This window comes from Cyprinodon tularosa, unplaced genomic scaffold (genome assembly GCF_016077235.1).
Source record: "Cyprinodon tularosa strain WSP-4 unplaced genomic scaffold, ASM1607723v1 ctg129, whole genome shotgun sequence".
NCBI classification, from domain to species: domain Eukaryota; kingdom Metazoa; phylum Chordata; class Actinopteri; order Cyprinodontiformes; family Cyprinodontidae; genus Cyprinodon; species Cyprinodon tularosa.
Window position 1 is genome coordinate 1,189,464 of NW_024038103.1, and position 25,534 is coordinate 1,214,997.

A 25,534-nucleotide genomic window follows, 5' to 3' on the forward strand; every position below is an offset into this window, starting at 1 on the left:
AATAGTTGTTTTAATGGTTACTGAGTCAGATATGAGGCGGTAGTGTTGGGTTTATCTAAAGGTTTTTATCTGTTACTGTGTAAATGGATTTGGCTGTAATTTAAGGACAGATTCTAATATATCTGCTGTGTGGGGACTATAAATCTGATAGGATTTTTATCTTTTTATTGCTGTTTTGCACAATATGCTTAACTTCGTATTTTTTGTTGTTGAATATTAGAGATTTTGCAGATATATTTTTTATAAATATATTGTTTAGATTTACTTATATTTTTCTACCCCTTTTATAGAATAGAATAGAAAATCCCTTTATTGTCCCACAATGGGCAGATTTACAGCAGCAGAAAGATTATTGAAAATGGTCACACAGATGTGGACCTTAGAAAAATGTATAAGAATAACATAATAGGGAAGAGTTAAAATATAAACAATAAAATAATGTAAAGTGTTTTAACAATATAAAACTGGGGAATAAATAACCAATATGCAGCTATGGACATTTTTACAGTAATGGATATTAGAAAATAGCAGCAGCATCAGAGATGTGCAAAATGACAGCAGCATTTTATTTAACTGACTAAGGTTTCTATCATTACATTTGATTTGATTTGTTCCTGCTCCTGGTGGTTTGAACCTTTATTCCACTCTGGATTCTTGTGAGTGTAGTCTTTGTTCACTTCACAATAAAAAAGAAATAAATAAACAGTTTTGAAAACTTCTGCATTCATTCTTTTCCTGCTTTGTGTGTCAACGTTCACGGTTGCTAAGCAACAGAGCATACTGCGGTAAAACCCGCCGAAGGGTAGACCTGGTCGAATTTACAGCCAAAACTCTTCCGGTCTCCTTATTTTCAAGGACTTCGAAGGATCCAGTCTAGGTAGACCGCGTCCTTGGAGGACAGGTCCTAGGTTTTCGAACAGAGCCATTGTGTACTGCTTTAAAATGTCCGCCAGCTGAGTTCTTGATGCGCCATCTAGTGGCGGAAACAAAATATCTATTCCTGAAAATTACTGAAAAACGTAAAAACTTCTGATTTGTGTTACATATTTTTCTAATTACTGCAACAAGGTTTAAGATACTTTTTTTTTTTTATCCGTACTTGACTTGATTATGTGAACCACATTTAACTGTTTACACAGTATTTATATAATGAAACCTTTAGAGATGGAATTTAAAAATATATATTTTTATATATATAACCCGCACTGATATTTTATTATAGCTGAAAGACTGTAGAACATTTATTTAATATATTTTTAAATATGTATCTCACTTTTTCATTCTTGAATTATCCATCCTGCTTATTTTTTGCAATTTTTTTCCCTTGTTTGTTTCTAATGTTCCCTCCTCAGGTTCCCTCGCTAGGACTGAGCAAAGAGAAGTTTGCTATGGCCGTGATTTTGACATTCCCTTTGGCACTAAGCCGGGCTTTTACAGAGGTGATCTGTATTTTTATCCAACTGGTGGCAGTGGGAGGAAAACACTGATGGAGAATGGGAAGGTGAGCCATTTGTTTATTCTCTGGTGTTAAGACTGAACACAATTGTTGCTCAAAACATCTATAATAAAGATTATGGATGGTCACACACGCTGAAGTTAGTTATATTTTTAAAAAAACATGCGGCCCCCCACCCCCGCCCACACACACACACACTTCTGAAAACAACATTCAACTAATCTCTTGATAAAGCTTGCAACAAAATTGGGTTATTCAGAACTTTAAATCCCTTTTTTCTATGTTTTTGCATGATCAGTCAGTGGCTCAGCATCCAGAGGTGAAAACTACATCTTGTAGTGCATAGACGTAGAAGTTTCTGGAGGCGGAACCTGCAGCATGTGGTGGGAAAGAAAAATTAGTAAGAGTTAAAGCAAAAAAAGGCCAATACTACCTCTAAAGTGTTTTAAAAACCTGTAAATGTTTACCTGATGTAGCAGAGGATACATGTTGGTATCAGGCGGCGAAGCATGCACAGTGTTAGGCTGCAGGGAAAAAGATATCTAATGTAAAAAAAATCAGACCAAAAGTAGGGTGGCGATAAAAAAATAAAGAAAACAAACAAAAACAAAAAAAACAGAAAAGTTGTTTTAAACAGGTAAAATAACAATTGAATGCATTTTTTTGTACGAAAATGTACTTTTACATCTTCTTCCTGAGAATTCCACTTTTTATTGGCAATTTCTAAACAAGGAAAAGACCTAAACAAATTAGAACAAAAACTGTATGTATAGCAACAAGGGACCAAAGGGAATAAATGAATAAAATAAAATAGGTTCCTAAAAGGCACAGATAGGAAATAAAGGAAACAACCAAGGAAATGGTTCAGATCTGTTGGTATTAAGGATTTACTCATGGCACAAGGAAATATTTCTAATCAATTTATGCAGAAAGAACTGCATCACAATGGTTTTTAAAAAATCTCTTTAAAGACTCTCATGGTCTTGTGAAATGTGATGCCTTTGATTTAAGACATGTTTCTAAAAATGTGGACGTTCCATTGAGCTCCAGTGGGGTCAAAACCCAGCAGTGAAAAAATAAACTAACCACCAAAAATTAAGCACACAGGTTTTCTAACAGGACTCAGTTGGAATCATCAGAAAAGGGCCCATCATAAAGAGCTTTAGAGACTAGCCATGTAATAATGGGAGAATATAATCTGGTCAGATTCACTGTCGATATGTTGCTTTAGGGCTAAAATTTGGTCATTACTAACAGTGAAGTTGGAAGGTGGGGGCATCATGATATCAGGCTGTTTTTCAGCAAATGGTACAACCTGATTTCGAATGACAAGAGAAAGGATTATTGTAAAAATACTGGATTTATTTATCAATCCCTGTCAATAGAAAGTAAGATCTAAGAAAGGGCACCTGGTCAATTCTAATCCTATATTTTTCATGGCCATGACTCCCAAAGCTGGCCTAATTGCTCATTTCATTTACTTGCCTAACTCTGCCCGGTTTCCAATTACCATTCATCTAATACACCTGCTTCTGTTTCTTTATATACGTCTAAGTCCCAGCTTTCGGGGCGAGATCATTGAGTTTGTAATTTCTGAGGTTATTGATTTGGAGATCATTGCTGATGCCATGGTTCTCGTTTCATTTCTGTTTTCCTGATCATATTCTGTCTCTTATCCACTGAGCGTGCCCGGTCTAGGCTCAGTGGAGAGAGAGAGTTTTTGGCAGCGTTGTTTTCATCAACAATGAGGATGATTAAATAATTTCATTGATGCACCTTTTTTTCATGACAATAAAAGAAAACTTACGAGCTAAACATGGATCTTTGATGACTAAAACATGACTAGTCATAGCTTTGAGTTTTCGTCAATGATACAAAAATAAATGAAAATTAGCGGGTGGTCGGTCGGATGCAAAGCAGTATCAGCCTTTTTGCTGTGCCTTGTTTGATCCTGCTGCCCATGTGGTGTGCAGCGCTACACATTCTGCTGGACCACAGATGGATCATGGCAGCAGGGTCTGAAAAAAATAACCCAGAGTGTTCCGGCACTGCACGTTAAATTGCGTGCGTGTAGCTCTGTCTGTGCTTCACACTCCATTCTGATGATTTGCTCTGAGAAGGATTGCTCTTCCTGTTCTTGCTAATTAATAAACTATGTGGCTGATCATCCTCTGCCTCCTGCCAAGCGTAAAGAATCAATATCTCATTTCTTCCAGCTCAAAAGGAATCCCTAAATTATATCCAAATAAAATATTTCATTGCATACTGTTTATTTTTGGATAAAGACGCAGGTGAAAAGTTAGAAAGATCTTTGAATATTTCTCTCTCATAGTTCTCATTTCTATCTTTTTAAATATGATGTAAACACTTCCTTGTATTATCATTAAAATATTTCTATGTTTATTTTTAAATATTTGAATATTTTAGTTAACGTATTCATCCAATTTAGGTCAGAATTGACAAGGCATTATAAGGCAAATATGTAGGTTCTCTCTGTATTTTTTTTTAATATCAGATCCCTGTGAATTTAAATATACTTTGACCCCTGAGCAGTAGTAACAAAGGGGTAAATTCTCAGAAATAAAGCCAAAATTGCCAAAGTAGAAAGAAGAATGTTTCTGTTCTTAGTTTCTTTGGAGTAATTAAGATTTTAATGATCTGTGTGTAACGCAAAATTTATAGTAGATCAGGAAGAGTTTGCTTTGGAATGGAAACCTTGTGTGTTTGAAACTATTCCTTTATTGTACATTTAGTTAGCTTTTTGGCCTGCTATAATAAAAAATGTGATGTGTAGAAATAGATCATCTATTTTCACAGCTTTTGTGAGACACTTTTTTATAAAGTAGGGCATTAATTCATCGAAAAGTTTATTTGAATTCTATCCATATCCAGCAATTGTAGTATCTAGGCAAGAGCTGTGAGTCTGGTAAAGAATCTGGTTGTTATTTGAAATTGTAAAGGTTAACTTTTTTTCTAACATAAAACTGACTAAAACCTTTTTAAATTTTAGTCGACTAAAACCGACTAAAAGTATCACATATTGTAATGACTAAAATGTGATTAACACTAATAATAGTTTTCATCCTGAAGACTAAGATTAAATCTAAGATACCTGTCACAAACAATATTGTTTTTTAAAGTAACGTAGTGTTTCTGATATCCAGACCTGTTCTGCCTCTAAACTACTGAGCTTTCCTGTTCCATTCTGAACAGGAATGCCTTGAATTCTCTGTAGAGTCCTGGAACCCTGGGCCAGCCTATTCCTGTTCTTATTGGTATCCCTGATGGGGCTTTGCATCTGCCGTATCTTGTTGGCAATTCACCGACTGGATCCAACCTCGTTCTAAGGAGATGGACTGAACTGTGAAACCAGGTAAGTGACTCACATGGATAATCATCCTCCGTCAGATTATTGTCATCACTTACCTGTGTTTTTCTCCTATCCAAGTTTTCCAGGGATTGGCATTGCCCTGCCACAACCAATGCAAATGCAGATCCGCAGATATGCTTGTTTATTTCAATAAAACACTTTGAATTATCCCACTGTCTGTCTTGCCTGAATTCTTGGTCCTTCTGTCCTGCCTTTCTGATATTATCACATCATATCATTTTATAGTTATTTTTCATAATTCTCATTGTAATTATTTCTATTTTCCTAAATTACTCATATTCATATATTATTTAATTGCCCCTGTGATGTTCTTTTCTCTGTAATTTTTCAAAAAAAAATTTTTTATGTACAGCACTATCCTTTCAACTGAAATACGTTTTGTGAATAGACTTGCCTTGCTTTTCCATTATTATACAACTGATCTTGCCCATAAGCATTTTAGTTATCCTCAAGGACATATTACCAAAAAAAATTGCTGTCAAATTATATTATATTTTAGATATAACCTAGGTTTGTGTAAAGCAAGTGTCAACTCCTGAAATTATAGTGGGAAAGGGTGTTGGTTAATATTTGTTGGGATTTTTGTTTCTTGCACAGATATAAAGTGATCTTAATTAAGCATCCACCTTATACTTACATCGGGAGAGACAAAAGCTTCCTCGCTAGGTTTTGATTTACCTTTTTTTGCAGCAGAACCACCACCCACACAAACCACCAGAAGGACCAACGGAACAACAATATAAGCAGCTAGGTGATTAGATCCTATTAAAAATATATAGGAAGGAAAGTTATGGTTAAATCCTCTGTAAACTTTTAAATGTAAATCAGAAATGCTGTTTTACTCACCAGAGTCAACATCCAGCTTAACAGACATTGCCAGGTTGCCTTGTTGGTCATAGAAGTTAAACGTTCCAGAATCTTCTGCTGTCACTGATTTAATTTCAATGCTATTATTCTGAATAGTAATTCTCCCCTCGAATCCAGTGCCTTCCAAAACTAGTTGATTTTTGATCATCACCCTCTGTTGTTTATTTTTTGACTTGAACACCACATCCCAAGGTCCTCCACGCTCAGGAAATTTAATGAAGAGGCTCTCATTCACTTTCAGTTTATAATCCTGGGTTTCTTCTGTGTTTGGTAGATTAGACATAGATGTATATTTAATTTCTACAAGATAATAGATAGAAAATTCCACATGCAGCTTAAAACAGATTTAAAAATGTACCTTTTATAGATAGCTTTATCGTTAGCTCAACTTTTTTGTCTTCACGAACAAACAAGTAGAATCCTTCGTCTGCCTTAGTGAGATTGACCATTTTCCAGACATTGTTCTTCACAATCACTCTTTTATCAGTGTTTTGACTTTTTGTACGATCCCAGAGTTTTTCCAGTTTTTCAGTCGAACCCTTAAAATACAGGTACTGAGCTCTTTCAGGAACCCCAAGGGAAACACTCTCCATATACTTCTTTGTAATACATTCTGAAATAACACAATAAAACAAAAAGTGAATTTATGTGTAAATCCTGTTGATTGAGAGAATATGATTTTTTTAACATTTTAAATGAAATAATTTTAACTTTCATTTAAAGAGGATTATTTAAGTGTTAAATTAGCTAGAATATCTTAACACATAGTAAAGCGTCTGAACTCCACCCATCAACCCAACATAAATAAATACAAAAGCAGGGAAAAAGTGAAATTGTATGAGCTGCACAATGAATCGTTTCCTTAAGATATTAGAAATACCAGCTTGTTTTGTGACAAATAAAAATGTCCAAATTCTGAGGCCAATGATTAAATTCAATTCTCTTAAGCATTCAATCCCTTTTTAGTGGGAAAGATAACCAAATTTATTAGACATTTACAGTATCAGAAAAAATTAATTAAAACATTAAAATTATCTGGTGAAAAAAGTGCAAGTAGATGTATTATAGTTTGTAAGAAAATAGTTTGCATAGTTTGTAAGAAAATATCAATCAAATCATAAACAATATATTCATAAATTCTACTTTTTTTCTAACAACTTTTCTGGTTGTAAGGGTAATTATAAGAAAGATGAAACACAAAGTCAATCACATTGCATGTTCAGTTATTTATCATGAGAGTAGTTCTTACCTATTACTTTTACCTCATACTGGTTTACAAGCCCTCTGAGAGATGTAAATTGATATTTTCCTTCATCTTCTTTTTGCAATCCTTTAAGAAGTACTTTGCTGTACGAAACTGTGATACGTGGGTCTGTAGCCTGAAAAATGTTAAACACAAGTGAAATATTATACAGACATGCTAGATTCTAGAACAATTATTTCATAATATAAATAACAGCAGGAGCTACACATTAAATGTACAGAAAATTTTAAATATCACTATAAAGATTTTTTTTTTAATTTACTCAAACAAAAAGTAGTAAGTACTCCAACTGAACCACTTGTACCATCAAGATGGAGGTGAAGAGAAATAATCTAAGCGGGATGCCATAGAGACAGTCCTACAACCTAAGCTGTGGTAAGATGTGGAATAAAATCAGAATTTTAGTGAAAGAACAGTTTTCCATCCTAAGTAGTTTACATAAACACAGCTAAATATCTGCAAAAATAGTTTCTAGATAGAACATCTACTATGAAATATCACAATTAATTCTCACAAGCTCTTGTTTTTTTTTTTTCTCAGAAATTGATTCAGGCTCTCGTATAACAAAACAACACAATATAAGTTTGAAATGTAAGAAAAAACAAAACTATAAACAGTTTTTGTCTAGCTCTATGATGAAAATCAGCTTATCTATAGTGAAACAGAGAAGATAAAATAACAAAGCTAAAAGTTAGATAACACAACAATTTTATTTCCTTTTTTTTAATGAAGAGAAGTTTTAAATTTAAAAATCTTCTTTTCTAAAACCGAACATAACATCACTGAAAAAAACAAAAATATATTACCTTGCCTTTATACATTAACGTTTTTCTTTGTCCTTCAGTTGAAATGAAAATCAGATTCCCTTCTTTTGTCACATTTCTTCCACCTTCCAATTGAATAGTTCCGCCTTTGCAACTTGATTTTTCAAGTGTAGTGCCTACATTGAACAGAAAACGGTTTAAATAACAAGCACTAAATTCACAACAGAGAAAAAATATGTAGCCTATAAAATGACGCATACATCAATATGCAGATTAATCAACAACCTGGAGATAAGTGGTAAGGGCCACAGGGACATGTAACAGGAAGCTGAAATTGATCTACTAACATTTGTAGGATGGCCATTCTTCCTAATTAGCCCCAGTCATTCAGGATTAGTGCAAACAATGATTTTTTTAGACCAAACGACCAAATTGAGTTCAATCAATTTAACAATTGCATCATTAATTAAATTCTGTTCAACACATAGTATCCAGAATTGAAAAGGAGCAGAAAGAAGACAAATCTTGTAGACCCCCCCCCCTTTCATTAGTTCCAAAAAAAGTTGTCGTCTCTCAGGGTCCGTTTCAAGAAGCAGGTTTAACAAAGTCACTACAGTAAGTTCACTATAGCCCCATTTACACTACCCTTGAAAAACCGATCCAGGCCGAGACCGGTCCGAGCTTGGATCGGTAACCAGGCCAAGCTCAGTTTTGACGACCGTTCACACGTCACACTTATCTCGGTTATCTCGACGCCTCGACTCCTCGCCTGCTAGTGACGATGTGCGGTATTACTGCTAGGATTGAAGGAGGGACTCAAGCAGCTGCTGGCGGTAATGCACCAAACGCTGTTTGTCAACCGCCGTAAAACCCAAGAAGAAGAAGACGAAGGAGGAGGGAATCAAGCAAATCAAAATGGCGGCGCCCGTCACATTCAGAAAGTTATGCTTGATTATTATTGCTGTACTTCCGTGTTTGCGGTGGGTCAGGCGAAGACGGCAACCTTGCGCGGATGTACTTGAGAAAGTCGGCTTTTGGGAAGCCGACTTTCTGGAATGGAGTGTGAATCGGCATGTTCAGCCAGTCGGCGATGACGCGTTCTGCTCATGCGCTCTTGTTATCAGAGAACCGAGCCAGGAAAAAACCGAGCCGAACCCACCTCGGGAACTGGTCTGCAGTTAGCGCGGTCCGGTTATGTCTATCTCGGTTCAGTTCAGGTTGTTTCCGTTCACACACGACAAGTTATCTCAGTTACTGAGCTCGGACCGGTCTCGGCTCAGTTTTTTAAGGGTAGTGTAAACGGGGTATATGTAGTCCCCGCTCTATATAGTGATTGGGGGATTTTCGGGGTTAGGGCTGATGTTTGGGCACAGTTACTGGTAGTTTGTATGAGCTATGAGAACAGTAGGTTTTAAACAGTGCATGCATCTCATACGTGCATATTTTTAAATATTGAAAGAACAAATGTCTCATCATCGGGATTTGCTCCGTGATCAGAGGAAATGTTACTTGGCACAGAACAGTTGTGAAAATTGGAAGTTCAGTTTAATATAATATTACAACTCTGTGAATAGTTCCGTCTGAAATTAATGAAAATTGTTGTTTTAATGGTTATTGAGTCAGATATGTGGCGGTAATGTTTGGTTTATCTAAAGGTTTTTATTAGTGCTGTCAAAATTATCGCGTTATTATCGCGTTAACGCGAGGCCATTTTAACGGCGATAATTTCTTTAACGTGAGATTAACGCTATGTGGTTTTATGGTACAATTTTCCAAGTACATCCCGCTGCAGCCTGCGGGAAGGCGGGGCTATTTTCCCCCAGTGTATGCATTTCTCATAGGCTTCGAGAGCGGAGCTCCTCAAGGGAAAAAGACGCTCATACACTGGGTGACGCTAGTGCCTTTTCTTTAAGCCCCACCACCAACAAACAAGTTGAGTGTCTGGTAACTAGTAGCAACCTGAAATACGCTGAGAAAACAGATTACTGAGGTGAAATGGAATCTCGTAGCAGCACTCTTGCCGTCTGTGTACGCCACAGGTCGGTATCGTGTGTGTGTGTGTGTGTGTGTGGGTGGGTGTGTCTGTGTGTGGGTGGGTGTGTGTGTGTTCTCATTTTTGTTAAGAGGCTGAAAAGTAACTTTCTAGAGCATAGACTACCTTCATCTAGTGATGTCGGTCTATTGATTTTGATGTATTGATTGAAAATTGTTCATTATTACCTTGGTTAATTAACATCTAATGTTAACTCTACTAAATTTTATAGCAGTAGGGTAAAATGCTTGTCTTTGTTCAAAAGACTGTATTAACTGTAAAGACTGTCATTTACATCAGCCTGTTTTCAGGGCCTTTTTTTTTGGCTACATATTTGTTATTTTTTGCTACATGCCTCCCCATCTTCTTGCCATATGTTTCTATGGCATAAATCAGTATCTGTGACCTGTTTTCATTTTAAAAAAAGAACATTGGCACAAACCTAGCCTGTATGTATTTTTTTGTATGTCATCGAGAGTATTTAAATGATTTTCAATCAGGAAAAAAATGTGCGATTAAAATGCGATTAATCGCGAGTTAACTCAGGCATTGATGCGATTAATCGCGATTAAAAAATTTAATCGATTGACAGCACTAGTTTTTATCTGTTACTGTGTAAATGAGTTTGGCTGTAATTTAAGGACAGATTCTAATAGATCTGCAGAGTGGGAACTATAAATCTGATAGGATTTTAATTTTTTTATTGTTGTTTTGCACAATATGCTTAACTAAGTATTTTTTGTTGTTGAATATTAGAGATTTTGCAGATATATTTTGTAGATACATTGTTTAGATTTACTTATATATTTCTAACCCTTTTATAGAATAGAATAGAAAATCACTTTATTGTCCCACAATGTGCAAATTTACAGCAGCAAAAAGATTATTGAAAATGGTCACACAAATGAGGATCTTAGAGAAATGTATAAGAATAACATAATAGGGAAGAGTTAAAATATAAAAAATAAAATCCTGTAAAGTGTTTTAACAATATAAAACTGGAGAATAAATAACCAATATGCAGCTATGGACATTTTTACAATAATGGATATTTGAAAATAGTAGCAACATCAGAGATGTGCAAAATGACAGCAGCAGGTTATTTAACTGACTAAGGTTTCTATCATTACATTTGATTTTATTTGTTCCTGCCCCTGGTGGTTGGAACCTTTATTCCACTCTGGATTCTTGTGAGTGTAGTCTTTGTTCACTTTAACTTTTTAAAAAATAAATAAATAAACAAACAGTTTTGAAAACCTCGGTATTCATTCTTTTCCTGCTTTGTGTGTCAACTTTCACGGTTGCTAAGCAACAGAGCATACGGCGGTAAAACCCGCCGAAGGGAGGACCTGTTCGAATTTACTGACAGAACTCTTCCGGCCTCCTTATTTTCAAGGACTTCGAAGGATCCAGTCTAGGTAGACCGCGTCCTTGGAGGATGCAGCCCAGGTTTTTGAACAGAGCCTCTGATTAAGAGCAGAGCTGCCCGCACTGACGCGGCTCAGGGATTACGGCACACGGAGCGTCGTGCGCAGTGAAATCAGGACATTTCCTCACTTTCTAAAAAAAACCCGGGACGCCCGGGACAGGACGTGAAATACGGATATGTCCCGGGAAATACGGACGTTTGGTCACCCTAAACTATCTAAAACCACGATAAGTCAACTATGTTGCAGAAAGTTTTCAATTTAATATTTCATTTTTTACACTTTTGGAATTATAACAAAATATATTTCAGTAAACTTTTTAATCCTTAATTCACTTTATTACATACACCGTTAAAGTCTACATCTCGTACAGACTATTGTTTTACTCACCACAGGGAGGAACAAAAAGCATCAAAATCAACAGCAACATGTCCTGTGAAATAAGAAGAAAAGGAGAGGCATTGAGAAGGTACCATGTCAGTGAAAAGCAATCCCTTGGCTTGTTGAGAAAAGCCTACCTTAAATCCAGTGGCTCAACACAGCACAAGAATGTTGTTGCGTTTTCTGCAGCCGTTGCAAACTGAAGGGTGAGAACAACACCTGAGCTTTTTAAATGCTTTTACATGCCCAAAGGCCTCACTTTCAAGGAAGTCTACTGAAATGTACAAAAACGTTTCTTTGGAACTATTGGGCAGGACTGGTGGGCGTGAATGTAGCATTTTAGAGAAGAAGGACATGGAGGGAAAGCAACATATATATATATATATATGTACATATATAAATATGTATATGTATATATATGCATATTTATATATATATATATATATATATATACATATATATATATGTATATATGTATATATATATATATATATATATATATATATATATAATCAACATTAACAATGCAAAAATAAGGTACATTTACCAAGATTTTCTTTATTCATCATATAAAGAAGTACATACAATAAAAACTTTTCTGCATCACATTTTGTGTTAGCATTAGGGTTAGTATCGTGTGACATCCTTTGTAGAAAGCACAAGAATGCACAAGAATGTTGTTGCGTTTTCTGCAGCCGTTGCAAACTGAAGGGTGAGAACAACACCTTAGCTTTTTAAATGCTCTTACGTGCCCAGAGGCCTCACTTCCAAGGAAGTCTGCTGAAATGTACAAAAACGTTTCTTTGGAACTATTGGGCAGGACTGGTGGGCGTGAATGTAGCATTTTAGAGAAGAAGGACATGGAGGGAAAGCAACATATATATATATATATATATATACATAATCAACATTTAGAATGCAAAAATAAGGTACATTTACCAAGATTTTCTTTATTCATCATATAAAGAAGTACATACAATAAAAACTTTTCTGCATCACATTTGTGTTAGCATTAGGGTTAGTATCGTGTGACATCCTTTGTAGAAAGCACAAGAATGCACAAGAATGTTGTTGCGTTTTCTGCAGCCGTTGCAAACTGAAGGGTGAGAACAACACCTGAGCTTTTTAAATGCTCTTACGTGCCCAGAGGCCTCACTTCCAAGGAAGTCTGCTGAAATGTACAAAAACGTTTCTTTGGAACTATTGGGCAGGACTGGTGGGCGTGAATGTAGCATTTTAGAGAAGAAGGACATGGAGGGAAAGCAACATATATATATATATATATATATATATATACATAATCAACATTTAGAATGCAAAAATAAGGTACATTTACCAAGATTTTCTTTATTCATCATATAAAGAAGTACATACAATAAAAACTTTTCTGCATCACATTGTCATGATTGGTTTAATATCAAACCCACATGCAGAACACAACGGAGGCTGGGTAAAAGTTTAACAGAGTTTATTGAAGGTTCTGAAACACAAGATAATGTACAGGATCTGGATAATGTACAGGATTCTACCTTGACTGGGTCCGGGCTTCTCTTTGAGAGAGAGGGAACCGTTGGGTCCAGAGACTGTTGGTTCAGCAGAGTACATGAGCAGCTGCAGCGTCTAGCTTCTGACTTTGAACGGCAGACCATGATCAGAGTTTCCAGCTCTTCACAGAGAGCAGCAGGGGAAATCCACATAGGAATCTTCAGGTTTGGCTCACCAGGGCAGATTGGCAGGTTAAGCTCACCCAGAGCTTCAGGCTAGAGACAGGTTTCCTGTGAGGCAAAAACAGAGGAGAGTTAGAATCTGTTCTCTCACTTGAGACAACTAAGATTCTTTCGGTATCAGAGGCTCAGGTTGCTAACCAAACTAAGGTCAACACTGCGTCGTCGAAGGAAGGTCTGGCAGCTGGTTATAAAGGGGAGATCTCCTGATGAGTAGATGCGTCTCAGGTGTGCTGGAAGGCTCCAGCTCCAGGAGACCCACGGTGCACTCTGCTAGAGGAAGGTGGTACAGCTCCAGATCCCAACACACATTTGTGTTAGCCTTAGGGTTAGTATCGTGTGACATCCTTTGTAGAAAAGATGGGTGAACATGCGCTTTACATTCTGCGGTGGTAGACCTTATTGCTTTCAACCCAGAATAGCCACATGCAAGAAAAACATATACACACTCACGCATCTGCCACCCCTCCCACACACATATATGTAGCCCCTGGTTAACAAAAATAAAAAAAACATTTACCCCAGTCCTTTTCCCGCTCTCACTTTCTTCATCCCTCCGTAGCCTACAGACTAACAAAAGCCTAGTCTGTAAAGGATGACACACATGTAAAAAACTGTATAATATGTACATTATAATGTAACTAATCACCCAGATTACACATTAGAAATAAACAATCAGAAAACACTGATACAAGACTCTCACGGTTATATATTTATATATATACAATACCGTTCAAAAGTTTGGCTCACATACAAAACTTACCTTCCTTTGAACAGATTGAGTTTCTGGGGGCATCACATTTGGGGGGGAAAATTTAAAACCGCTCAAAATGGCAAGAAAAAGAAAACTTTCATCTGAAACTCCGGCCAGCCCCTTTTCTTGTTCTTAAAATGAATTCTAAAAACATGGCAAGAAACGCTAAGAAACAAACAAACAAACGGGCTCCCGGGTGGGAAATTTTAAATAAAGTTTACCAGTTGGGGATTTTGGGGAGTCACCCTGTTTTTAAAAACTAAGCCCCAAAATTTTCTTATCTTTTTCCCTCATTTTGTGAAAATGGGGGGGCCCGGCCCCCCCTTCTTTTTGACACTGGGGGAGCCTGTTTGTGCTGTCCTTTTAAGGAGTAGTACACACCCATTTGGGAAATCTTAAATTTTCTTAGAAAATTTTCACTTTTTAAATGTGACCCCCCAACCCCCTTTTGAACGGTAGGTATAAAATTAAAAACCCAAAACTTTTTTTTTTTACAAAGAAAATTTCCCAGTAAAAGGGAAACCCCTTTGGGTTTTAAAGAAAATTTGCCCTTCCTTAAATCAGGGGCTAAATAAAAGCCCAAAAATGTTGTTTTTTTCCGGGCAGCCATTCAAACTGAAAGGGGAAGAAAAAACCCTGAGAAATAAGGGCTTTTTTTTTGCGCCTAAAGGCCACATTTTTCAAGTAACTCAAACCTCCCTATATTTTTTATTTTTTTTTGGAACAAGTGAATAAAATTTTTTGTAACATTATATGGAAGAATGCCATCAGGGAAAAAAAAAATAAAAAACATAATCACATTTAAAATTTGCAAAAATGCATTTCATTTTAAAAAATACTTTAAAAAATGTTTTTTCCACTGTATTTTGAGTCTAAATAGTAAACTTAAAGGGTAAACATTTTTAAAAAAACGAAAACAATCCCCTAAAACCCTTTAAGGCAGTCATCCACCCACATTTTTCCCTTTTAAAAAAGGGGGAGTGGTTGTAGAGGAATGAAACCCAAAGCACTGCACTCTGCTGAAACTGACCTGCAGATTGGGGAAAAATCAACATACGGATTTCCCTTTAAATTTTTTTAAACAAAAAAAAAAAAAATCCATTTTTTTTGGGTTAATCAAATCCCAAGTTGGCCGTGTAAATTATGGGTTCTCAAAGGGAGCCCCAATTATGCAGAAAAACCCCTGACCCCAAAAGGGTGAAATTTTTTAAAAACTTTATTTACACAACACACAGAATGTATTTGTTTACGGGTTTTCTGGACCCCTGGGTTCGGGTTTTCCCAACCGGGAGCCCTGCGTGAAGACAGAGCGGAAAAGGACTGCTGCCCGGGATTAGTTTCCCCAAAGTGGGGCCCCTGATTGAACCTTGGGGGTTTTTGGGGTTCTCTTTGGGAGATCCCCTTTTGGTTCGGGAGGGGGTGTTTATTAAAGGAGATTCCTTTTCCCTGCTTCAGCGTCTCACGCAAGTTTGAACAAACCTTAGCCTTGGTTTCCCAGCTCTGGTCCAGAGCTCTTGGAGGTTCTCAAGAATCTTCGGGGGGTTTTGGCTCAGAGGGTCGGCTGGGCGGGGCTAGCTCTTCCTGGTTTTCCCACGGGGGAGAAAAAGGGTTTTTTCCGGGAAAAACACGGGAGATAGGGGTTTAAAGAATCCAACCGGGATTCAAAGCCCATGGAAACTAAAAGACTGGGCCCTTTAGGGGGCTGACCAATTTGGAAAAACAACCCCCCAAGGCCCGGCTTTTGGGGCAAGGTCTAAAGACAGTTTAAAATATAGTGGCCCCCTCTATGACTTGAGGGCCCGGGCCAGTTTGGGCAGGAGGTTCCCCTCAAGGACCCCACGCGGACTCTGTTTTGGAGAAAAAAGGGGATTTCTCCAGCCCCCAACAGTACCCCCCCCCCCTCAACACCCCCCTTTGGGCGGCCCGGGAAAAGGGGTTTGATGGGCGGGAAAAGGGCCGACCCTGGGTGAGTGCCGGGATCGGGGAAGTACGAGCCTGGGACCCACTGGCGATCCCCCCCGGGTTTCCCGTGAGCCCCCCATTTCCGAGGGAGGTATTTGCCAATCCGCGACGCATCGTGGGAGGGGAAAGTCCACGATGCGGCCACTGTGAAAGGCCGGGGGGGCCATCAAACCTCCAGGGCGGGGGGGGTTTAGTCGGAGGGAGGGCACAGGGGGCTCGAAGAGCGGGGCTTGATCGGGGACACTGGGAAAGGGGGGTGGTTTCCGATGGGATTTATGTAATTTGGAGACGAACCCTGGGGGGTTTGATGCCCTTCGGAAAATCCAAAGGGGCCCCATAATCTCGGGGAAGTTTTCGAGACACCCCCTTGAGGGGAAGCCACACCCCCCTGGCCCTCTAGTACTCGGGGGGGGGAACTTTCTTGGTGGGGCGAAACTTTTTTTGCAGAGGGCTGTTTTAAATTTGATGTGGCGAGGGTTTTTCCCCCCAAAAATCCCGGGGAAACCCCGGGGAAATGTGATGATTGACGGAAACCAGCACCGAAAACTCCTCTCATCTGCGGGGAAAAGAGGGGGTTTTAATCCCGAAACAACCTAAATGGGGACTGCCCAGGGGAGGGCCAAACCCGGAAGATTGTGGGGTATTCTATCCCGGGGAAGGTATTGACCCCAATCCAGGGGGGCTTTTGGGAAGGTGAACAGCGGGGGTTGGATTCCAGCTGCTGGTTCATACGTTTTTGTTTCCCCGTTGGTTTTGGGGTTTGGAAACCCCTAAAAGGGGGGAGGGTTTTGGGGCAACCAGAGCAGAACGGGAAAACCCTTCCATCCCTTGAGTTTAATTGTGGCCTCGGCCCGAAAATTTTCCTGGGAATCCATGAACCCGGGAAAACATTTTTTATAAGTATTTGGGGGCGTCAAAAAGGGCCTGGGAATTTTCCTGGGGGGACTAGTTTGGCAGGATTTCGAGAAACGATCAACAATGGTTAGAATGGTGGACATACCTCTGGGGAACAGGGAGCCCGGGTGACAAAATAAATTTTGGAAAATTTGGGACCAAGGACGCGAGGGAACAGGTAGGGGTTTTGGAAGCGGCCTGAAGGGGGTTTGGGTTTGGGAAGGCTTTGTTGGGGGAACATTGGGAAAAACCAACACATACTCCTTTTACGTCCTTTTGGAGTGGGGGGGGCCACCAGAACCCGGGGAAATGAAGCAACTGTTCTAAACTCACCCTGGATAAAGGGGGGTAAATTTGGGGGGCATGCCCCCACTGGATCAGAGGGCCCTTTGACAGAAATGGGACATAAAACGATTAGGGGAGGGGGCCCCTGGATCGGGTTCTGTGGCTAGGGCAAGTTATAAAACCCTTATCTCCCAATTGCCCAACTCCAATGGAAATTTAAAGCTGGGGGGCCCAAGGTTCATGTTTCTCGGGAATTGACCCGAGGGAGAAAGAGACGAGAGAGAAAATTTCGGGCTTCCGTTCTTGGATCCGGGCCCTGAAAAGGAAATAAATAAGGTTGAAACGTGAGGAAAAGATTACCACCGGGAAATTGGCGGGGATTTCTTCTTTTTGACTGGATGTAAGCCGGTTTTTGTGGTCGTCCAAAACAAAACCGGGGCTCAGCTCCCTCCAGCCAATGTCTCCATTCTTCCCAAACCCCAAATTTAAAACCAGGACTCTCGGTCAAACCCCCGTCCCTAGTTCTGTTCTGCGGAAGAAATCTACAGAGAAGAAAGCACATTTGGGGAAACTTCTGATCAAGTCGAGCCTCGGGAGAGAACCGCCCCCCCCTGGGCCCCCAAATCAGAAAACATCCCACCCCTCTAGGATGAACTGTTTTTGTTTTGGGGCAGGTTGGGATCAAAACGGGGGCTCTAGAAAACCCAAGGGTTTGAGTTTTTCAAAGGGGGGTTGAGCCCCGGGAGTCCACTGAAAAGTTTGTTTAAAAAAAAGTCAGGGGAGGTTAATGAAAAGGGGGGTTTTTACTGTATTTCTGATGAATCGACGATAGGGAAATTTTGGGGAACCCTAAAAAAACCCCTGGAAACTGTTTTTTTGGGTTTTTAGGAAATTGGGGGCCCGTCTAAAAAATGCTTTGGAAACTTTTCTTCCCAAGGTTTTTAAACCCGGCCGCCCCCCCCGAGCACAAACCCCCAAAAAAGGACTTTAAGTTGATGGAATTCCCCAAAATTCTTCCCCCTCCCGGGTTTTTTTACGAACGTTTTATTTTCCGTAAATCTCTGTTTAAAACAAAGGGAAAATGTTTCTTGTGTTTCCCGGGGGTCCTTGGAAAAATGAGAATGCATCAATGTACACAAAAAAAAAAACACGTTGAGGAAATCTCTGAAACAAAAAATTTTAACCCCAAAACCTGAAAGCAGGCAGGAGCGTTTTTTTAAACCAAAAGGCATCACCAGTTTTTCGAATTGACCCCAAGGTGGGGCCTTAAAAAGGGAGTTTTCCATTCCTGGCCCCCCGAATTTGTATCCTAAGGTAAAGATAGGCTTTTTTTAAAGGGGCCAGCTTGGAAAACCCCCGTTTTCAAAAATGTACAAAGGGTTTAAAAGCAGAAGGGGAGAAGAGGCCCCGTGGGTAAATTTAAATTTTTAAAATTTTGATCTATTCAAACCTCGAAATTTAATTTCAGGGTCCCCAGGGGAAACCCTCCTTCTGCCCACGAAGAAAAACCCCGGGGGCCCAAATTTAGAGGGAAGAAAAGGGGGAATTAAACCCGCAGCTAGTGATTCGTTGAAGTATTTTTCCATAGTTTTCTTTTTTCGGGCTTGGAAAAGTTATACAGTCTCACCAGGAAGAGGGGCACCAGGGAAAAGTTCAATGGGGGCAATCGTTTTGGTCTGTGTGGGGTAGGGACGTCGAAATGACCTTAAAAATTTAAGACAGGGGGTAAGGGCATGGTACTCAGGAGGAACGAAGAAAGGTCAAGCGTCCATCTCCCCCCCCCAAACCCCTAGGAGGCCCCCCCAAGGGGCAGCAAGCAAAGGGAGGTTTTTGTGGGAAGTAGTGGACCATTATTCCAAAAGACTTTAGGGCCCCCCTTAAAAGTGGGGTTTTGCTTCCCCCCACCCACTCAACCCGGGGCCAGCGGGGGAACAAGCAGAGGGAAAAACCCAAAAAAATTATTGTCCCCTTTGGTTTACCCCGACAGAAATACTCGAGGGGGTGGGTTTGGTGGGTAACACGGTGAGTTTTTTTTTTTTTTCCGTCTATGGCGGACACACTGAGAGGCTGGGGAGAGAGGGACGGGTTTTTTTTGGATTGCTGGCCAGGTTTTTCAATTAGGTTTCCCCTCACAGCCTGAGTCCCATGAAAGGGGGAAAGAGGACTTTGTTATCACAGAAGAGCGTGGGCATCAACAAAACGAGGAGATTTAATTGTTTTTTAATTTTGGGCCCCCCAAACTCCTCAAAAATCCTCTGGCGGGGCCCCCACCCCTTGATCTTGGGCCCGGGGAGGAAAGGGGAAAGAAAATTCCCCCTCCCCACCCCCATAGATTTCATAAACCTAAATTAGAAAACGCCTCTGTTTTTCTCCTCCGGAGTGAGGGTTGTGGGGTCCCACCTGTAAAATTTGGGTTTAAAATCCCTTTCCCCCCCCCCGAATGAGAGGCTGAACAGGCAAAGGTAAGACTGGGGGCCTTTTGACCTCTGAGTGGGCATCCTTTCCTGAAAAGGGGGAAAACCATTTACGTTTTAAAAGAGGGAGGAGAGATATTAAATCTGGGGTTCTTAAAACTGTTTTCTGGCTCGAATCCTATTATTTAAGTCTAATGGAGAGGCGAATTAAAACTTCGAGGGGGGTGTGGGTTTGTCGAAAAGGGTTTCGAGTTTTTTTGATCTGGGGTCTTTAAAGCCATGAAAAAGGGTCCTTTCGAGGCCGGGTTTGGTTTTCCCTCCGAAACTGCCCCCCTTTAAAAACCCGGGAAATTAACTGAGAATTTAGCCACCGAAGAATTTTCCCCGTTTTAAGTTGAAAAGAGCCTTGGGGAAACAAATTTTTTGGGTTTGGGTTTTTTTGGGTTTAATACCTGGTTAAATTTTTAGATGAAAATCGGGAAAATGCAGGGTTTTAAACATCGTCGAGGCAAAACTGGGGCCCGAGGGCCCCTTCCAAGGGTCTTCCTGTTAGCTGAGGGGAGAAAAAAAAGTTAAATTTTTTTGTGGTCCCGTGGGGAAAAAAATCAGGGGGGTTTTAAAAAAAATCAGAACACAAAGAAATAAAAAACCTTTTGGGACTTTTTTATCTCTCCAGAAAAATTTTTCTGGGAGCCCAAGGGGAGAACTCAGATGAAACCCTTCCTGCTGGTGACCTCGGGGGGGGAACTTGGGCCCGAAATGGTTTGGGGGGAAAAGGGGTAGCATTAGCATTTGTTCAAAAAGAAAGGAAATTAAAAAGGGTAAGATGACCTTTGGAAATTTTGATGCTGAATTTAACTCACTCAAGTTTGAACCCTTTTTTCCCCTGGATTTTACATCCCGCTCCTCCAGAAATTGAAAGGGAGATGTTCTGCGTGGGCCTTGAGTTTGGGGCCCCAAATGGTTTTTGTCGATGGGTTTTTCAAAAAGGAGACCCAATTATGCAGAACACCACTGACCGACACAAGGGTGAAAGTTTTTACGTTTTTTTTACACCCAAACACAGAATGTACTGATGACAGGTTTTGGGGGCCCCGGGTCTGGGTTTTACCCGAGTCTGGCCCTGAGAGGGCAGACGGTTTAAGGGCTGCTGACCCCCGGATTAGATTCCCAAGGAGCTCTGAATTTTAAACCCTTTAAGGGGTTTTTGAGGGTTTTCTTTGGGGGGAAATCACTGTTTGGTTTTTGGAAGGTGTTTTTTTCAGCAGAGTCCCGTTAACTGCTTCAGGGGTCTCCCCGTCTACTTGAACAACCTTAGGCCCTTTTGGGTTTTCCCCCTCTGGTTCCCCGAGCCGGCTTGGGGGGTTTTTCAGAGAAAACTTTAGGGGGTTTTTTCAAGGGGGCGGCTTTGGCAGGTTTAGCCTTCCTGACTTTCACGGAGGAGACAAAGGTTTCCGGAAACAAAGAGATAGTGGTTAGAAACCAAAACCCGGATTTAAAGTCTGGAGATACTCAAAAAGGGTCTAGGTTTTTGGGGCCGGGCCAACTGGAAAAAAACACCCCGCGGCGTTTAGGCAAGGTCTGAAGACAGCTTAAAATTTGGGTCCCCCGGGTGATCTTTACGAGCTGCAGCTTGCGGGGGCCCCTCAAGGGGGTCCACCGGGGGACTCTGCTGGAAAAAAGATGGGATTTTTTCCCCGCTCCCAACAGGCCGAGCCCTTAACTGTTTTTTTTTAATTATTTTTTTTTGGGGCCCAAAAAATTTTTAATTCAGTTTAAAATCTTAAAACTAAAAAAACAGGAAATGGCCTTTTCCAAAAAATAGATCAATCCTTTTTTTTAAAAATTGAAAGATTTAAATGAAGCTTTTAGTAAAAAAAAATTTCCCTTTATCTTTAAAAGTTTGCACTTTTAATCAAATAAAAAAAAACCAGCCAAAAATTTGCCCAATTCAAAAACTTTCTAGACCAAAAGGGCCCAAAAGTGGTTTTTTTGGTTAAAAAGGGGGGCAACTTTTTTATTTTTTTAAATCATTATCTGTCCGATTATTATTTTTGATCATTTGATTAATAATCGGGTAGCAAAAGTTCCCTTTAAAAAAAAATTTTTTAATGAAATTAAAAACACTTAAACTAAAACTTCTCCCCTTGAAAGTTCTGGATAGAACAGGGTTTTACAGAATTAAAAGGGGGGGTTTCTTTTTTATCTTTTAAATGCAAAATGTTTTTTCATATTTTTTACAATTTTTATATAATTACTGCTCTAAGTGGGTTTCTCTGTCAGCTAAAGGCATGTACATTATCTCCAGCTTTTCAGATTATAGCATACAATGATGCACAAATACAAATTTCCTGGTTCATACACAGTCCGTTTATTTGGACTGACAGTTACAAAGCTCTAATTCTCAGTCTCATAGAAATTTTGTGGGCTGAGCTGAAAATTGTTGGGATCCGGAGGCTTGCCCACCAAATGACGCCGCGGATCCCTTCTTGAGGGCTTCTGCTGTCTGTTGGGATCCAGAAGCCTGCCCACCAGTGGGTGCCAAGGATCCCTTCCTGAGGGCTTGTGCTCACCTGCAACACCTGTCTCTCATCTCCTCATCAGCCTTGGGCCAGAGAGAGAGAGAGAGAGAGAGAGAGAGAGAGAGAGAGAGAGAGAGAGAGAGAGCCAAGCCTGGAATCTGCCCGCCTGCATTCTGACTGTCTCTGCCCAGCTCTCAAGAGGGAGAGAGAGCTCATCAGGAATCAGCCTGTCAGCACTCAGACTGCCTCTGCCTAGCTCACAGCTCTCCACCTGCCTGCACTGTGTTCCCAACCTGAAACCTGCCCGCCAGCACTCAGACTGCCTTTGCCAAGCTCTCACTTCTCCTCCTGCCTGCACTCAGCTCAACCTCTGCTAGCCCTCAGCCCTCGGTTGCCAACTGCCTCTGGACCCACAAGGGTCCAGTGGGAGACAGTGTGTTTGAGTCTGGGGTTCAACTGTCTCTCCTTTCTGCAGAAATTGTATCCATAATTGTGTATTTCAGTTCTTCTTTTGCAAAAACATAAATTTTATGAACCTTACATCACATACCTTAAGTTTGCCTTAAGTTTTTCAAAAGTCTCGGTTCCTATATAGCCTCCTGATGTATAAAGACATGCATTCTTAGTATTTGTTCAATAACGTCTCTGCAGTCAATTTCCATAATCTGTTTGGTTGTCATATTTAACCTTAATGTTGCTGAAGTTTAAGTAAAGCTACTAGGTTTGTTTATGTAGGCAGTAAACAAGAATCGGATAAAAACAGTGATTTTACTAGTCAATGTAATTTTTAAAGCAATCCAAGATTGTTATGTAAACGTTTTTATTAAGCTTCATACTATGCTTTATTTTATCTGCCACGGCTCCAGGCCAAGATCCAAAGAGACACTGCGTGCAAAATCCAACCGTTTTAAAACTATGATCGTTTTTCTTTACAAGAATGGACAAATGATACATACCATGCCCTGACAAAGATTTGAAAGCCAAGTGCCTGAAGCAGAGTGTTTAATCCTGCTGTGAATGTAGGATTCTGGTGTGGTGTGTTTGAGGATGGATGGAAGATCCCTCTTTTGCATTGAGACGAATTACATCCTAAAATATTTTTGGTTGACAGTAATTGCTCTTGAGAGCCATGCTCCATACAATCTTATCACATAAAGGAAAAGTCCAGTCAGCAAGGAATAATCAATGGATCATTATTTATACCTAAAACTATTACTTTTGTGGAGTTTTTAATGAATTTATCATTAATCAGTAAAAAACATAAAAACCAAAAAAACAATAATTTTCATCACGATCACTGAGTCTGGGACCGGCCATTTTTGCCCAAATATAGTAACACCTCACTCCTGACATCTTCCATCAGTGACGTTGCGGTGCTGTAAGCCAAACGTCATTCTCCCCGCTTAACACGCAAAATCAATGGGAACTAATAGACACATCTGCAATCAACAACTATTTTTTAAGATTTCGAGAGGACTTCACCATTGAAATTCACGAGAGCTATAGTTAAACTGTTTTTTATTTGTGTTCTTAAAATGCTATTTGTTTTGAATTTTTAAAAGTGTTTTGTTTATTTTTATTCTATTTATTTTTTTAATGTAAATTTGTTTTCTGAAATGATAATTTGTTTTGGAACTTGTAAAAGTTTTTTTAGATTTTGTAATGTTGGTTTGCACCTCCCGGCCACCTTATGTACGGGTTCGTCGTTGGATTGCCAACTGGAAGAGGCAGAATTTGCCATTGAACTTCCGGCCACAGAAAAAACATGTCATATGTAGCAAACATTTCGAAGAAGAATGTTTTCAAGATGACTTGGATAATAGCGCATTGTGACAAACACCAGATAAAGCACTGGGACTTGCTCAACAGCCGATTCCGCACCATGACGTCACAAACTGGTAGGTGGCAATAGTGTTTTTTGACAAACACGGATGCCTCCAAATTAAAATGAAAATTACTTTGAATTAAAAACGCATAACAAGTATTAAACAGTATGTAATAATTTTATATTAAAATTGCTTTCAAAGATTTGAATTCTGAATATGATCGGATTTTTCCTTTAATTAAAATCAAACAAATAAACAATCAAAGTGTTATTTCTTAAGTGCCTCACATCCCATAAAGCATTACATTTTCTAAGCTCATTGCAGTGCATCTTTAATATCTATTTGTTCAGACAACTTTGCTTGCAATTTGACTCCATCTTCTGCTGTGTGCTTGTATTTCTATGATTACCACTCCTTTCTTCCAAGTTGTTAAGTGGTAGGCTCTCTGGAGGGTTGTCCATTTGCCGAGTGAATCAATGACTGTTAGCTGTGTGCGGGAAAGAGGATGGATATACGTATGATGGAAAAAGGTGAGAAAAGAAAAAAGCTTAAGAATCAATTAACATAAACCAGCCAGCCAGTCTGCACATTAGGGTTTACTGGGGTTCACTGAAGAAATATGCAGACCAATGCAACCACACCAGAGAGGATGTACTGTATAGAGTTTTGTTAGGTAAAAAAAAATAAATAAATAATAATGACAAACATGTTTTATGTGATTGATGTTTACTCTTGCTGCCTATCTGTTCTGTAAAAGTAACCATGTGGAGGTCCTTCTAATTTTAGATTTACATTCCACAAACCCCACCAAGGCCTGTTTGTTATTATCTCTCCTGACAAAGTTTCCACTGCAGGACTTGCAGACGACTTGGTCCAGGATCCCAAATGGCTCTAATAATGTAGTGTTACGGCTGCAGTGGTTTTTCTCCCCTTTCCTTGCAAGGTTCTGGATGCAGGCCTTCTGCAAGTGTTCTATTTTGCCCTAATTGGTGCTTGTCTGCTTTAAAAAACCTGTCATACAAGCAGCAGACAGGAGGCTTCTCCCTCTTGCCTCCTCAGAACTCCATTTGGTTTGGTTTGGTTTGTATTCTATGGTTAGGTTTTGTTAGGTTTGTTTGCATTTGCTTATTTCTGTTTAGTTATTGGTTTTGCATTAAGCCATTTTCTAGTCCCCATTTTTTGTATCCCTTTTTCAGGTTTTGTTTTCTTTATTATAATTTGATAAATTCAATTTTAACTTTAAAGAAAATCCTTGTGAGGTCTCCTTTAATGTTACCCCACCAAACAAGCATGGTGGACGTAACAGTAGGAACTAAATATAAAAATGTCACTGTCACATTTTTGTTATTTAGCTAACTTTTGCTTATATTTAGTGATTTTTTTAATATATATATTTTATTGGGAAAAACTAAATGTTAAATCAATGCCTTAATACATCAATTCTTTGGATTTGTTGCACAGGTAGTATCCTATCACAGCACAACACCGGAATTCACTGAGCTCCTGAGAGTGACCCAATTTTCACAAATGTTTGTAACAACAGTCTGCATGCTTAGGTGCTTGATTTTATA

General features: G+C 39.5%; 1 protein-coding gene across 2 annotated transcripts; it reads right to left on the reverse strand.

Annotated features, from left to right (window-relative positions):
- Positions 1–1,632: 1,632 nt before the first annotated feature.
- LOC119777928 lies at positions 1,633–11,841 on the reverse strand. 2 transcript variants are annotated; one of them, XR_005280001.1, is made up of 9 exons: positions 11,720–11,841; positions 11,595–11,634; positions 7,785–7,918; positions 6,964–7,093; positions 6,073–6,327; positions 5,694–5,975; positions 5,526–5,609; positions 1,924–1,980; positions 1,633–1,827 (listed from the first exon to the last, which is right to left on the reverse strand). XR_005280001.1 is itself a non-coding variant. In XM_038276939.1 (9 exons), exons 2-9 carry the CDS (start codon positions 11,629–11,631, stop codon positions 1,783–1,785), a joined length of 1,065 nt encoding a protein of 354 aa, XP_038132867.1. In that variant the 5' UTR covers positions 11,632–11,634; positions 11,720–11,841; the 3' UTR covers positions 1,633–1,782. The 2 variants fall into 2 exon arrangements, 1 of the variants encoding a protein (XP_038132867.1); XM_038276939.1 differs by having other exon boundaries at positions 5,485–5,609.
- Between the last annotated feature and the right edge of the window lie 13,693 nt (positions 11,842–25,534).